The sequence below is a fragment of the Rhinolophus sinicus genome, chromosome 13 (assembly GCF_057876585.1).
Source record: "Rhinolophus sinicus isolate RSI-liver-muscle chromosome 13, RSI-T2T, whole genome shotgun sequence".
NCBI lineage: Eukaryota > Metazoa > Chordata > Mammalia > Chiroptera > Rhinolophidae > Rhinolophus > Rhinolophus sinicus.
Window position 1 is genome coordinate 7,881,810 of NC_142513.1, and position 13,880 is coordinate 7,895,689.

General features: G+C 40.0%; 1 protein-coding gene across 3 annotated transcripts in view; it reads left to right on the top strand.

Moving 5' to 3' along the window:
• Positions 1 to 13,880, top strand: part of ZFP64 (ZFP64 zinc finger protein) — a 74,701-nt gene that overhangs the window by 23,534 nt on the left and 37,287 nt on the right. For 2 of the 3 annotated variants that reach the window (XM_019726072.3, XM_019726071.3), the window contains exon 6: positions 2,167 to 3,739. The exons of the other annotated variant lie outside the window; for it this stretch is intronic. In XM_019726072.3, coding sequence (XP_019581631.2) covers positions 2,167 to 3,449 — 1,283 coding nt within the window. In that variant the 3' untranslated portion in view covers positions 3,450 to 3,739. Of the gene's footprint in view, positions 1 to 2,166; positions 3,740 to 13,880 lie in introns of those variants that run through there. 3 annotated transcript variants of the gene reach the window in all.

The following is a 13,880-nucleotide window of genomic DNA, read 5'->3' on the forward strand; positions in this document are numbered from 1 at the left end:
CATGTGAACTTGTTGCCAGGAGAAATCCCAGATCTTTTCATAACAGATGTTGTAGGTAGATCAAAATATCTTTCCGCTCTTCTCTATTTAGAAATGATTGTAGTTACTAGACCCGCCGCTAGATTTTATTATTTAATGTATTGATAAAGCCCATCCATTGCCATATCACAAATTTTTTCTTTTAATTTTTGTAATAACTACTGTGTTTCCCCCAAAATAAGACCTAGCCAGACAATCAGCTCTAATGCATGTTTTGGAGCAAAAATTAATGTAAGACCCGGTTTTATTTTACTATAATATAAGACTGGGTATAATATAATATAATATAATATAATATAATATAATATAATATAATATAATATAATATAATATAGTAAAGACTGGATCTTATATTAATTTTTGCTCCAAAAGACGCATTAAAGCTGATTATCCGGCTTGGTCCTATTTTCGGGGAAACAGAGTATTTCCATATAATTAGTTTCATTTGTATTCCTATTGATTTTTATTTTAGTTTACTTTGTGTATTTACGCATTAGTTTACTCTGTGTATTTAAGAAAGGGTCCATGGGTTTCACTAACCTGGGGGAAAAGGGTTGATGGTGTAAGAAAAGGTTAAAAACAACATTCTAAGGCAGGGGTCAGCAAACTTTTTCCATAAGGGCCAGATAGTAAATATTTTAGGCTTTGTGAGCCATACAGTCTCTGTCACCATTGCTCACCTCTGCCTTGAAAGCAACCATAAATGACACATAAACAAATGGGCGTGGCTGTATTCCAATAAAACTTTATTGACAAAAACAGGCTGTGGGCCGAAATCGGCCCATGGTCTACTACTTACCGTTCTTTGTTCTAGAGTTTAGTGTGTATGCTCTGGGTCGTACTCAGACAAAACATTACGTAGGTTTGGGCTTCTCAAGTTTCTCAAAGCTTGCTACGTTTGCACCCTGCCATCTTTAATTGTATGTATTAAGCAGCTCCAGGTGATGTGTTAAGCCTTACACCAAAAAACTGGAACACAATCTGACTCTTTTGAGTTGATGGCCTAGGAAAGCGAACATCGGTCATATGTACAGATAATTACCTAGCATCTAAGAATACCAGCTTTGGTGTCAGCCTGGGTCGGTCGGAATCCAAGCCCTACCACATACACCTGGGTGACCATGAATAATTTTTGTAGTCTCTGTAGGCCTCAATCTCCTCATTTGTATAATAGCGTTAAGAATAACGCTGATAACAGTTCCTACCTCGTGGGAATGTTCGGAGCATCCAGTGAGACTATTCTTGTGGAGTGCTCAGCAGAGCGTCTGCCATCAAGGAAGCAACCGAAGAATGTTAGCTGCTGTCCTTTTGCTTACACAGTATCGAAATAGGCGGGTCACCAATGTGCTTGAATTCACAGTGCCTTAGATAATTTGGACTTGACATTCATTGACGAAATAAATTTGGATTATCACGTCCATTCAGATGTTGGCAGTTTCACTTTCCCTGCTCATCTTTCAGCGAATATGAATTTAGCAATTAAAAAAAAAAAAAATGAAGCAGCTGGATTTTGTAACTTCACAAGTAAAGAACGCAGCTGGCAATGTGGGATAAAGTTTGCACAATCAACACGTCTTTATTAATAAAAATCTGCATAAAGTATAAGCTGGGCATTTCAATCATTGTAAAAAGAATATTCTGATGAGTGAGCATGGAGCTGATGATTCAAAAATGTGTCCCTTCGATCTGTTACAACATGTAACTCAATCAAAATCAACGGATTATGCAAAATTGTACAACTGTGAGCCAATAACTAAGTAGCAGAGTGGTCACGTTAACTCAATGAACGATAGCTTGATTGTTTCAAAGAATGTGCTAAGTATATTCACAAATCTTATTTTACTTGGGACAATTAAATAGCTCTTTTCCATCTCTGTTTTTCATCTGGGTTTTTTAAAGGTGGTAGTGTACCAAGCATATGGTGGTGGGTGGTTTGGGGAAAGAAGAGAAGTCCCCGACCCCCCCCACACCCCCTTTTTTTTTTTCTCCCAGGGGCTGCTAGCAGCTGCAGTTAGAAGGTCTCCACCCGCCCGCCTTGGTGTGAGCGATTTTCTGGTGTGTGCTTCGGGGGGATCCGCTGTGATTGTTGCCTTCCTGTTCTTATCGAAACTCACCTTGTGTTGACAGGGGACGCCCCCTTCCAGTGCTGGCTCTGTAGCGCCAAGTTCAAAATCAGCTCGGACTTGAAAAGGCACATGCGCGTGCACTCGGGGGAGAAGCCTTTCAAGTGTGAGTTCTGCAATGTCCGCTGCACCATGAAAGGAAACCTGAAGTCGCACATCCGCATCAAGCACAGTGGGAATAACTTCAAGTGCCCGCATTGCGACTTCCTGGGTGACAGCAAAGCCACCCTCCGGAAGCACAGCCGGGTGCACCAGTCGGAGCACCCGGAGAAATGCTCTGAGTGCAGTTACTCCTGCTCCAGCAAGGCGGCGCTGCGCATCCACGAGCGCGTCCACTGCACCGACCGCCCCTTCAAGTGTAATTACTGCAGCTTCGACACCAAACAGCCCAGCAACCTGAGCAAACACATGAAGAAGTTCCACGGGGATATGGTCAAGACCGAGGCCTCGGAGAGGAAAGACACCGGCCGCCAGAGCAGCCGGCAGGTGGCCAAGCTGGACGCCAAGAAGACTTTCCACTGCGACATATGCGATGCCTCGTTCATGCGGGAGGACTCGCTCCGCAGCCACAAGAGGCAGCACAGTGAGTATAGTGAGAATAAGAACTCGGATGTGACCGTCCTGCAGTTTCAGATCGAGCCCAGCAAGCAGCCGGCTGCGCCCCTCACGGTGGGTCACCTGCAGGTGCCGCTGCAGCCCAGCCAAGTGCCCCAGTTCAGCGAGGGGAGAGTCAAAATCATCGTGGGGCATCAGGTGCCCCAGGCAAACACCATTGTCCAGGCTGCGGCCGCCGCCGTGAACATCGTACCACCCGCCTTGGTGGCCCAGAGCCCAGAGGAACTCCCCGGGAACAGCCGGCTGCAGATCTTACGCCAGGTCAATCTGATCGCCCCTTCTCAGTCCTCGGGGTGTCCGAGCGAGGCGGGCACGATGACCCAGCCGGCTGTCCTGCTGACCACGCATGATCAGACAGACGGAGCCACTCTGCACCAGGCCCTCATCCCCACCGGCCCGGGCGGCCTCCAGGAAGGCTCTGGCAACCAGACTTTCATCACCAGTTCGGGGATTACTTGTACTGACTTTGACGGCCTTAACGCTCTGATTCAGGAGGGGGCAGCTGAAGTGACAGTGGTGAGCGACGGAGGCCAGAGCATTGCTGTGGCCTCCACGGCCCCACCTATATTCTCCTCCTCCTCCCAACAAGAACTGCCCAAGCAGACTTACTCCATCATTCAAGGAGGGGCCCACCCAGCTTTGCTCTGTCCAGCGGACTCCATACCGGATTAGTGCTTAAAAAAAACAAAACAAAAGAAAGGGAGGGAAATGTGACAAAAAAGTCATAAATAGAATTCTGGAAGAGGTTTGCCCTTAATGTTTTTAAGGATTGTTGTGAACACACACACACACACACACACGGAATAAATTGTAATTTTGTACTGCTTACTATCATTTTTTAATGCTATGATAACCTGGAGACCACCTCTGAATCACCCAGTCGTAACTGTTGTAGAATCTTAAATGTTACCAACATGATTCCAATTAGGGCTTGGAATTAAAAGCGATGAGTAGTGAATACATTTGTTTGTTTCCAACTTGATTTCCCAATTCTAATGAAGGGTTTTTCCGTCTCATTACATTTGTGTAGTAGATGGTACTTCCCAGCCTCTCCTAAGTCCCCATTCTGAAATACCCACCAGACTTTGGGGTATTAGGGTTTGAGCACATGGATACAAATCTACTGGCATGAAGGACCATTTTCTACATAATATCACATGGGTATTTGACCCCCCCCAAAAAAAAAAAAGTTTAGTGCTAATGAGAAAAAAAGGAATGGTTTCCTAATAAATTCATACATGATTAAAATATACTGAATGTTAATGAGTCTTTACTCACAATACGATTTGGAGTTGAGGGGTATGAATTATATAATTAAAGAGAACTTGAAGAAGCAGGGTTTTTAGTCCTCTCTCATAAATATTATACAAACGTCTTACCTCCTGAACAGTCAAATATGTGTGGTGCGTAAAGTGACCTAACTATCGTTTTCTTTTTGAAACTTCTGACTGACGAACCAGACATTTCTGTTTAGATGCAAATATGATGCAAGTTCCTACTAACATTTAGGACAGAGTTTTCTAAGATACCGTTGTTTTAGACATTAATATATGTGCAGTCCCAGGGACCAGACGAATGGGAAGAGGGAAATCTAATTAAAATTTTGTTTTGTATGGAAATGCTGTTTGATCGGTAGGTGGCGCCAGAGAGCAAGCTAGGATTACCCATGCTTGTACCGAAAGACAACTACCGTGGTAATCTCTCTAATTTCCAGCCTCTAGCATCATTTTCAACACACAGTGGGCTCTTAATAAATATTGAATGAATGAAACATGCTCTCACAGAGTGTCAGCAAAGATTGGTGAGGAGGGAAGGTTACTCTTGTGCCAAGAAGTATATTTAAAATGTTTTGAGAACACTTAGATACATTTTTACCAGTTTTCATACACTTTTACTTCCCTAAAGTGCGCATGCAGCTTAGCTCACTTTTACACAAAAGACATATAACAAACTAAGGAAATACACAAAATGGTGATGCTGGAAACCTTGAGGGTTGCCTGTTGAACTGGAAAGTCAGCTGCCCTTAGGAAATAGATACAGAATTCAAGCTGGATTTTCTCCTTTCTTTATTTGCTCTTTAATATTTGAACACAATTCTGATAACTCTCCATGTTTTCTTTGCCAGAATTTCTTTATTTTCATATCAGCAATGGTAATACTGATTCATTATGGTTTGGTAAGAAATCGAAAAAGCTTGCAGCGTCCTATGTTAATATTTTTATGTCATTGCTTTAGAACTATTGTTTGCAGGTCTTTAGGGAGCTATTCAGCAGATGAATTTTAGCTGGAAAACATCTGTTGTCATGAACCTGTTTTCTGCTTCTTTCTTTTTTCCCAGAGTGTCCCTTTTTTCAACTTTTAAAGGATTTTTTTCCTAATTATAAAGGAATGTGTATTCAAGATAGAAAATATGGGAAACACGTTACATTATTTAGAAAAAAATTAAAATCACTAATAATTTTCCTGTCCAGTTGTAAAAATTGTGACCATTTTGATGGACTGTCCTCTAATTTTTTTCCTTGCTTATGTGTGTCTTTTCTACTCCAGTTACAGAGTTGGGGGTTGAATTAAGCATACTGTTGCCTTTTTTATACCATATTTCTTTTTATACCTTTGTATCTCCACCTAGCTGCTGCCCTCCATACATACATAGTCATACGTGCATGTACATACACACACGTGCATATTTGGATTTTTTAAAACAAAGTACAACAGTAAAACTTGTCCCTTGCAATAAACTATATACAGAATTATACAAAAACCAATAATCTTGCTTGCCACTAATCTCCAGCCCCCTGCCTTTCTCACTCCACCCAAGGTGAGTAAAGTTTCCTCTGTATTCATACCAACATACATAGACTCAAAAAATAACAGAAAAGTTTTTTTTTTCCTGTTTTTGTAGTAATTGTGTCAACTTGCTCTTACTCCGTTTATTAACGGTGCTATGGGTCCATACAGCTATCCCTAACTTACATTTTTAAACAGAAGTTAGACTATGACTATCCCATGTTTCCTTCAACCATCTCCCTACTCATGGATATTTAGGCGGATTTTGTTTGTTTGCTTTTTGCGATTACAAACTGCCACAGTAATTAAACACCTACATAACTCCTCATATTCAGTTGTGCTTTTGGAGTTTTCAACACGTTTCCACCGTTTGTATTTGCATTAATTCAGATGACTTTTTCAAAAGGATAGTCTCCTCTGGTGTGGGCCCAACTCTCACCAGTCTTGTGTGTTATCCATCTTGTCAATCTCATGAGTGAAATGAGTTACCTGGTCTTTGGGCACTTCCCCAGCTGGTGTTTTGTTTGGTAATTCTGTGACATCTCTGCATAGATTTGTTGATCATTTCCATTTTTCTCTTCTGTAAACTTTAAATTCATACTCCCTCATTTTTTCCCTTGGGTTGTTGGGAACTTGGGGATATGAACCCCAGGGCTGTCACATATTGCTGAGTTTTCTCCCCTCCTGTCCTTTGTCTTTCCTTATGGTGTTGTTTCCATCTAAAAATAACTTTTTTTATGCAGTCAGATTCTTCTATTGTTTAATTTATGGCTCCTGTATTTTCTAAGAAAGTCCTCCCTCCTCCTGAGGTTTTTTCGTTAATATTTTAATTGTTTGTTTGTTTTTAGTTAGCACCTTACTGCAGCCAGAATTCCTATTTATAATATGTGTAATACTGGAGTTTGGCTGCCCACATATACCAGGAACATTTGCTAAATAATGTGTTATTTTCCTTGGAACTGAAATCTTAATTTCACCTTTACATGAAATTCCCAAATATACTCGGATCTATTTCTGGAATCTACTTTTTCTCACTGATCTCTATATCTTCTGTGGTTTGCCAGTATCACATATTTGATTATATTAGCATTAAAGTAAGCCATAATAACTTTCAGGCTTACAAAGCCTCCCTGTAGCTATTCGTTTCCAACATTGTCTTAGAAACTTTTTTTTTAATTAAAGTTTATTGGGGTGACAATTGTTAGTAAAGTTACATAGATTTCAGGTGTACAATTCTGTTTTACATCATCTATAAATCCCATTGTGTGTTCACCACCCAGAGTCAGTTCTCCTTCCATCACCATAGACTCAAAAGGGGGCTGGGGAGGTGGTACCCTCATCTCCCACCCCCCACCCCCCAGCCCCCTTACCCTCTGGTAACCACTAAACTATTGTCTGTGTCTATGAGTTTTTGTTTCTCATTTGTTTGTCTTGTTCTTTTGTTGTTTTTGGTTTATATACCACATATCAGTGAAATCATATGGTTCTCTGCTTTTTCTGTCTGACTTATTTCACTTAGCATTATAATCTCAAGATCCATCCATGTTGTCACAAATGATCCCATTTTACCTTTTCTTACCGCCGAATAGTATTCCATTGTGTATATATACCACAACTTCTTTATCCATTCATCTATCGAAGGACATTTTGGTTGTTTCCATGTCTTGGCCACCGTAAATAAAGCTGCAATACATTGAAGCACACGTGTCTTTATGGATACATGTTTTCAGATTTTTGGGGTAGATACTCAGGAGAGGGATTGTTGGGTCATACGGTAATTCTATTTGTAATATTTTGAGGAACCTCCACACTGTCTTCCATAGCGGCTGCAGCAGTGTGCCTTCCCACCAACAGTGTATGAGGGTTCCTTTTTCTCCACAGCCTCTCCAACACTTGTTACTATTTGTCTTGTTGATGATAGCCATTCTGACTGGAGTGAGGTGATATCTCATTGTGGTTTAAATTTGCATTTCTCTGATGATTAGTGATGTTGAGCATTTTTTCATATGTCTATTTACCATTTGTATGTCCTCTTTGGAGAAATGTCTCTTCAGGTCCTCTGCCCATTTTTCAGTTGGGATGTTTGTTTTTTTGTTGTTGAGTTGCATGAGTTCCTTGTATATTTTGGATATTAGCCCCTTATCAGAGCCATTGTTTGCAAAAATCTTCTCCCATTCAGTTGGTTGCTTCTTTATTTTGTCAGTGGTTTCTTTTGTTGTGCAGAAGCTTTTAAGTTTCATATAGTCCCATTCATTTATTTTAGTTTTTACTTCCCTTGCCTTTGGAGTCACATTCATGAAACGCTCTTTGAACCCAAGGTCCATAAATTTAGTACCTATGTTTTCTTCTATGCAGTTTATTGTTTCAGGTCTTATGCTTAAGTCTTTGACCCATTTGAATTAATTTTGGTACATAGTGACAGATAGCAGTCCAGTTCCATTCTTTTGCACGTGGCTTTCCAATTCTGCCAGCACCATTTATTGAAAAGGCTAGAACTTCTTAGATACAAATATTTCCAAATGAACTGGCGTTTGGTCCCGTACCTCCCCCACCCAGAAAAAGAAAACCTTTTGAAGATTTTTATTAGAATTGCATCAGTGTGATACATGAACTTGTGAAAAGAATGACTTTTTTACAATGTTAAATCTTCCACCCAAAATCTTTATTCAGATGCTGTTGTAAATATTATTCAATGAAATTACATAGTTTTCTTCATACACCATCCAGTCTTATTATATAAGCCAGTATTTTCTTACTAGTCTGAATGTTATTGTAATTGTAAATAGGATTTTTTTTTCCATTTTAAAATAATTATTTGTTGCAAGCATAAAGGATGGCTATATTTTGGTATACTTATCAATACTGAGCTACCTTAGCAAAAATTCTTATTAATCAATAGTATTTATTAGAAACTCTTGGTCTCTGGTAAATATAATTTATGATGGTTCTGATACAGTCATCTCATTTCCAGGTTGTTTTGACCCTTTCTTTATAATATTTATACCACTTGTTTTGTTTTCTTGTCCTATTGCATTAGCCAAACAATGTTGACACCGCTGACATCCCTGTTGCGTCTCCAATTTTAACTTGAATGACTTTAGAACTTAATATATAATACATGGCTCCTTTGGGTGGTGATTGTTATACTACTAAGGTCATTTTCTTCTACTCCAACTTTCACTTAGAGTATTTATCAGGGTGGGTTGCAAACCATTATCAAATATCTTATCAGTATCTTTTGATATAAATATATGGGATTTGCACTTAAATATGTTGATACAGTGAATTCATGTAGGACATAGCCTGGTATCGAATCACCTTGCTTTCCTGAAGCAAACCCTCTTGGTCATGTTGGGTTCGTCTTCTAAGGCATTCCTGGATTTCATTTATTCATGTTTTACTTGAAATTTTTACAACTATATGCATAAGTACAGATCTCTAGTTTTCTTGTGTGTGTGTGTGTGTGTGTGTGTGTGTGTGTGTGTGTGTGTGTGTGTGCTCTGATTTTTGCTTGTTTGTTTTAGGTTATGGTAACTCTGAAAAGAAACTGGAGCTCTTTCCTTCTTTTTCACTAACCAGCGATAGTTTGGCTATCCCAGGAGTTACCTGTTTATCATCTGGGCTGATGCCCTTTTTCTTTGTACATCCTTAACAAACTTTACAATTTTTTCTGTAATTACCAGCCTGTAATTACCAGTTCAGGTTTTATGTTTCATCTGGATCAATTTGAGTAATATATATTTTTCAAAAGAAAAAAAATCATTCACTGTGCTGTAAATTTTCAAATCTGTAGCCCTATAATCCTATTTAAGAGTCTAAAAAAAAAAAGATCCTCCAAAAATTATTTTAAAATCTTTATCATTTTTTTTGTCCATCAGCTTTCTTATTTCTATTGTTTTTGTTCTGTATTTTCAGTCTTCTCTTTAATTTGCCAAGAGTGTAACTATTTTGTCATTTGTATTAAAAGTAAAGCTTTTGCTTTTATTTCTTTTCTCTACCCCTCTTCTATTTTATTCGTTTCAGCTTATATCTTTTATCTTTATTAATTCTTTCCCCTCCTTTTCTTTCAGTTCATTTTGTTATTCTAATTTCCTGTGTTAGGTTCACTTATTTTCAGTCTTTAATAATGAAAGCATTTAAAGCTACATATTTTCCATTTGACTTCACCTGTATTAAAAGATCGTTTAAAAAAAAAAAAAAAAAAAACTTAAAATCATAACTGTCATACAAATATAAAATGAACACGTTAGAGATTTTATTTAATTCATTAATTAATGAGGGAATCAGTAAGATGCCCCCGTTTCACATCTTTACTCTGATTTTGTCTTTATTCGCTTAGCATTCTTTCTTAAGTACCTTAGAAAATGGACATAGGTGGTATTCCTTTTGTCCTGGTAGATGAATGACACCTTGGACATAGGATTCTTTTCTCTAAAGTAATCTTTAAATTCTGTTCTAGTGGAGATGAAAAGTTTGATACTGGTCTGATCCAATTCTCAGATGCCCCAGATCCAGTGACAGCAAAGCTTAGACAAAATATCAGTCTTCCTTCCTCCCTCCCTCCCTCCCTCCCTCCCTCCCTCCCTCCCTCCCTCCCTCCCTTCCTCCCTTCCTTCCTTCCTTTCTTGTTTCTTCTTAGTGTCCCAGAGACTTTACCTCCTCCTTTATTGATTCAGTATGGATTATTCAAGATGACATGTCTTTTGGGTGTGTTCTTCGATGATCCACCTTAGGAGAGAGTACACATGAAAGATGAAAATCTGAGAATTGAGTTCCTGAACCATGCCCGTACACCTCTTTAAAAAATCTTTCCATATTCCCAAAATACAAGAACCCCAGTTGAAAGCCCTCACCCTGGAGCAGGGTTCAGCCAACTTGCTCTGTAAAGGGCCAGGTAGAAAATATTTTCAGCTCATTGGGCCACATGCTCTTTGTTGCAACGATTCAGCTCTGACTTTGCAGCGTGAAAGAGGCCACAGACTACTTTCTATGGCTGTGGCTTTACAGGAGTGGGTGCAGCGGTGTTCCAGTAAAATTCATTTAAGGCCATTGAGGTCTGAATTTCAAATAATCTTCATATGTCATAAAATTTGTGTTTGTTTGTTTTGTGTAACTATTTTTAAAAATGTGAAAACCATTCTTAGCTCACCGGCCATACAAAAACAGGTGTTGGGCCATAGTTTGCCAGCCCTTGTCCTGGACCCTGCAGCTAGTAGGAGCATAATAAATATTAATTAAATACTAATATTTATTTATTTAATAAATAATAAATGGCAGTGATGATTTTCAATGATAAAAGCTAACTCACGATGTTCCAACACAGCTCTAAATTCTATACATAATAATCTCACGTAATCGTCCCAACAGCCCACGAGGGTGGCACTGTTACACCCACACAGCACAGAGAAGGATGTTTCCCAACCTGCCTGGTATGAGAATCACCTGGAAAATTTGTTAAAATGGGCACAGCCACTGCCCAGCTCTGGAAATTCCTAGACAGGGCATCTATCTGGATGGGTCCTGAGAATCTGTATTTTAAATCTAGCACCTCTGGAGACTTTTCTGGTCGAGCCCTATGGGAAATATTAAGGTAAAGAACCAGAGGCTCAGAGAAAGTAAGAGACCTCCCCAAGGTCACACAGCTGCTAGCCCTACCAAACTTAAACCTAGAACCAACACTCAAATCACCTGCTCTCTTTCTAGTCAGCATGTTTTTGTTAGTCATGACCTTCCTTGCTAAATCAGGACTTGGTTGCAAGAATTCACATCCCCTCTATTGTGACCCCCCACCATGGATCTCGATGGAATGTTACTGTAGGACCCGGTGGGCCTTCCTGGGGTTCCTGTGGCCCCGCCCCTAATGTAAATGACACGCCTATTTTGTTGCACTTCGATTTACAATGTGTGGGATTCAAAGTTATCTTTGCTGTGAGCCTTTTATACACACCAAAATAGTTCAGTTTTGTGTTCACCATTATTCCACTGTGCTAGGTCCTAGGGAGCTGGTATAAGCCTGCTGGTACCTAGTTTTGTATGGGTTCTGTTGAGGCCAAGAATACAAGGGTTGTTAATTAAAAATAAATTTTTTAAGAAAACTGAATTCAAGGGTTGTATCCCTGGAATGCAGGCACTGTATATGTAGCTACTTCTGCTTTTTCTTCCTTCTTTTTTTTTTTTTTAATTTGACCTTTTTTGTCTTGGTTTCAGAAGCGTTCTCTCTCTGAGCAATAAAAACCAAATGCTTGCAACTGAAATTTCTCCTTGATTCATTAGGCAGAATTGGACCTTCTGGAAAGATTTCAGTTAAGGATCTGGAATAAAAACTATCATAGCTTTTCTCCCCCTGCCATTCCTGCTTCCTTTGCTGCGGTGATAGTCCTTCTGTAAGTCAGAGGTTATCTGAGGTTGTCTGAGGAACTGGATGCAACCCCATGGGGCTGTCTAATCTCAGGGGAGAACTTCAAGTTCAAAGAAGGCAGCCCAGAGAGAGGGTGAACTCTTGCTTAAATCAACCCTTCACTCTTTAAAAATACTCTTCCGCTGACCTATTTCTGCCCTTTCAATGGCATGAGGACACAGGCAAGAGAGGGAGGTCGTGTGACTTGCCCAAGGTCACTCTGGTGGCCACTAGCCTAACTGCCCCTGAGCCCATACCTGCTTACCTCCCTCACACGTCCTTCCCCCAGTGTTGAGTATCTGGCTGGTGGGTAACGAACAAAGGCAAAAGTACCTTTTTCATTTTGGGGAGTTCAGTTTTCTAATTTTGTGTGGCGCCTCCTCCAATTTCCGCTTCGTCTCATGAAACCAAAAGAGGGCCCCCACAAGTCCCCAAACCAGAGCACACAAGCTCCAAAGAAGGTCACAGTTTAATATTGACTTATTGGGAGCCCAGAGGGTCACGCTGCATTGTCCTGGCCGTGGGCATTTTTTGCCGGCATAGGCCCTTCACACACACACACACACACAATTATATATGTTCAAAATTATTTTTTCAAGTCTATGGGTATAAAGAGAAATATAATCCAGGATGAACTGTATTAAAAACAATTTTTTTTCTAAGATTGGAAACATACTAAATAAATGTCCATGAACAGAAGGCAGGTGGAATATATTAATGGACGCCCATCACATGGAATTATTATGCACCTGTTAAAAAGAATAAAGCAGATATGTATATATTTTTTTTAAAAAGTCCTGATTTTTAAAAGAAATTAAAGCGCTTTCATGAGCTCCGACAAGCACTTTTAGCTGGCTCTGAGCGTGATGCCCGCTATGCCGAATGGTGAGTCGGCCCCCCGGGGGCTGGGAGATTATAACCAAGACATGAGGAATGCAAGAGAAGTTTTCACTTTTCAGGGAGGAGAAATAGGTTGGGCAGAAAGATAATTAGTTATCTTTGTTTTGCCCTGGTTTATTTTTTAATCACCACTTTATTGAGATATGATTCATACGCCATAAAATTCACCTTTAATGTATATAATTCAATACTTTTTAGTATATTCGCAGAGTGTGCAATCGTTACCAGCATCTAACTGCAGAATATTCCCGTCACCCCAGAAAGAAACGTTATACCCATTAGCAGTCACTTTCTATTCCCACGTCTTCCCAGGCCCTGGCAACCACTACTCTACTGTCTGTCTCTGTGGATTTGCCTGTTCTTAGCATTTCACATAATTGCAGTCATACCATATGGGATATTTTGTGTCTGCCTCCTTTCCCTGAGCATAGATAGTGTTTTCAAGGTTCATCCGTGTTGTGGCATTCCTGTTTTATGGCTAATATCAGTACTGCATTCCTGTTTTATGTCTGAGTAATATTCCATTGCATGGCTATACTATTGGTTGGTCCGTTTGTCAACTGATGGAAATTTGGGTTGTTCCCACTATTTGCCCTAGTTTTTAAGATATTAATATATTCGGGTTTTTAGAATTATTTGTGAATTTTTATCATAATACCCACTACGTATTGAGAAGTTACTCCGTGTCAGTCACATCAACTCCCTGGCCACCCCCCACCCCAACTCACTGGCCACTCCCCACCGTCCCACAACCCTGTTCAGGAGCTATTATTCCCATCACCACTTAAGGCTGATGAGATTGAACAGTGCAGTGGGTAAGCAGCTGGCCCTGGTATATTTGATTTGACTTGACTCGTACGGGGACAAAGGCGCCGGAGCCAGCATTCCATGTTGGATATCTAGTAAAGAGTTCATCCATCTTTGCATAAACACATAGACAAAGCCGCCGATTCAAGCCCAGTGGCTAAAGGAGGGAAATAGTACAGCACAGCAAGGAAATGACCCAGTCTCCTCTCAGG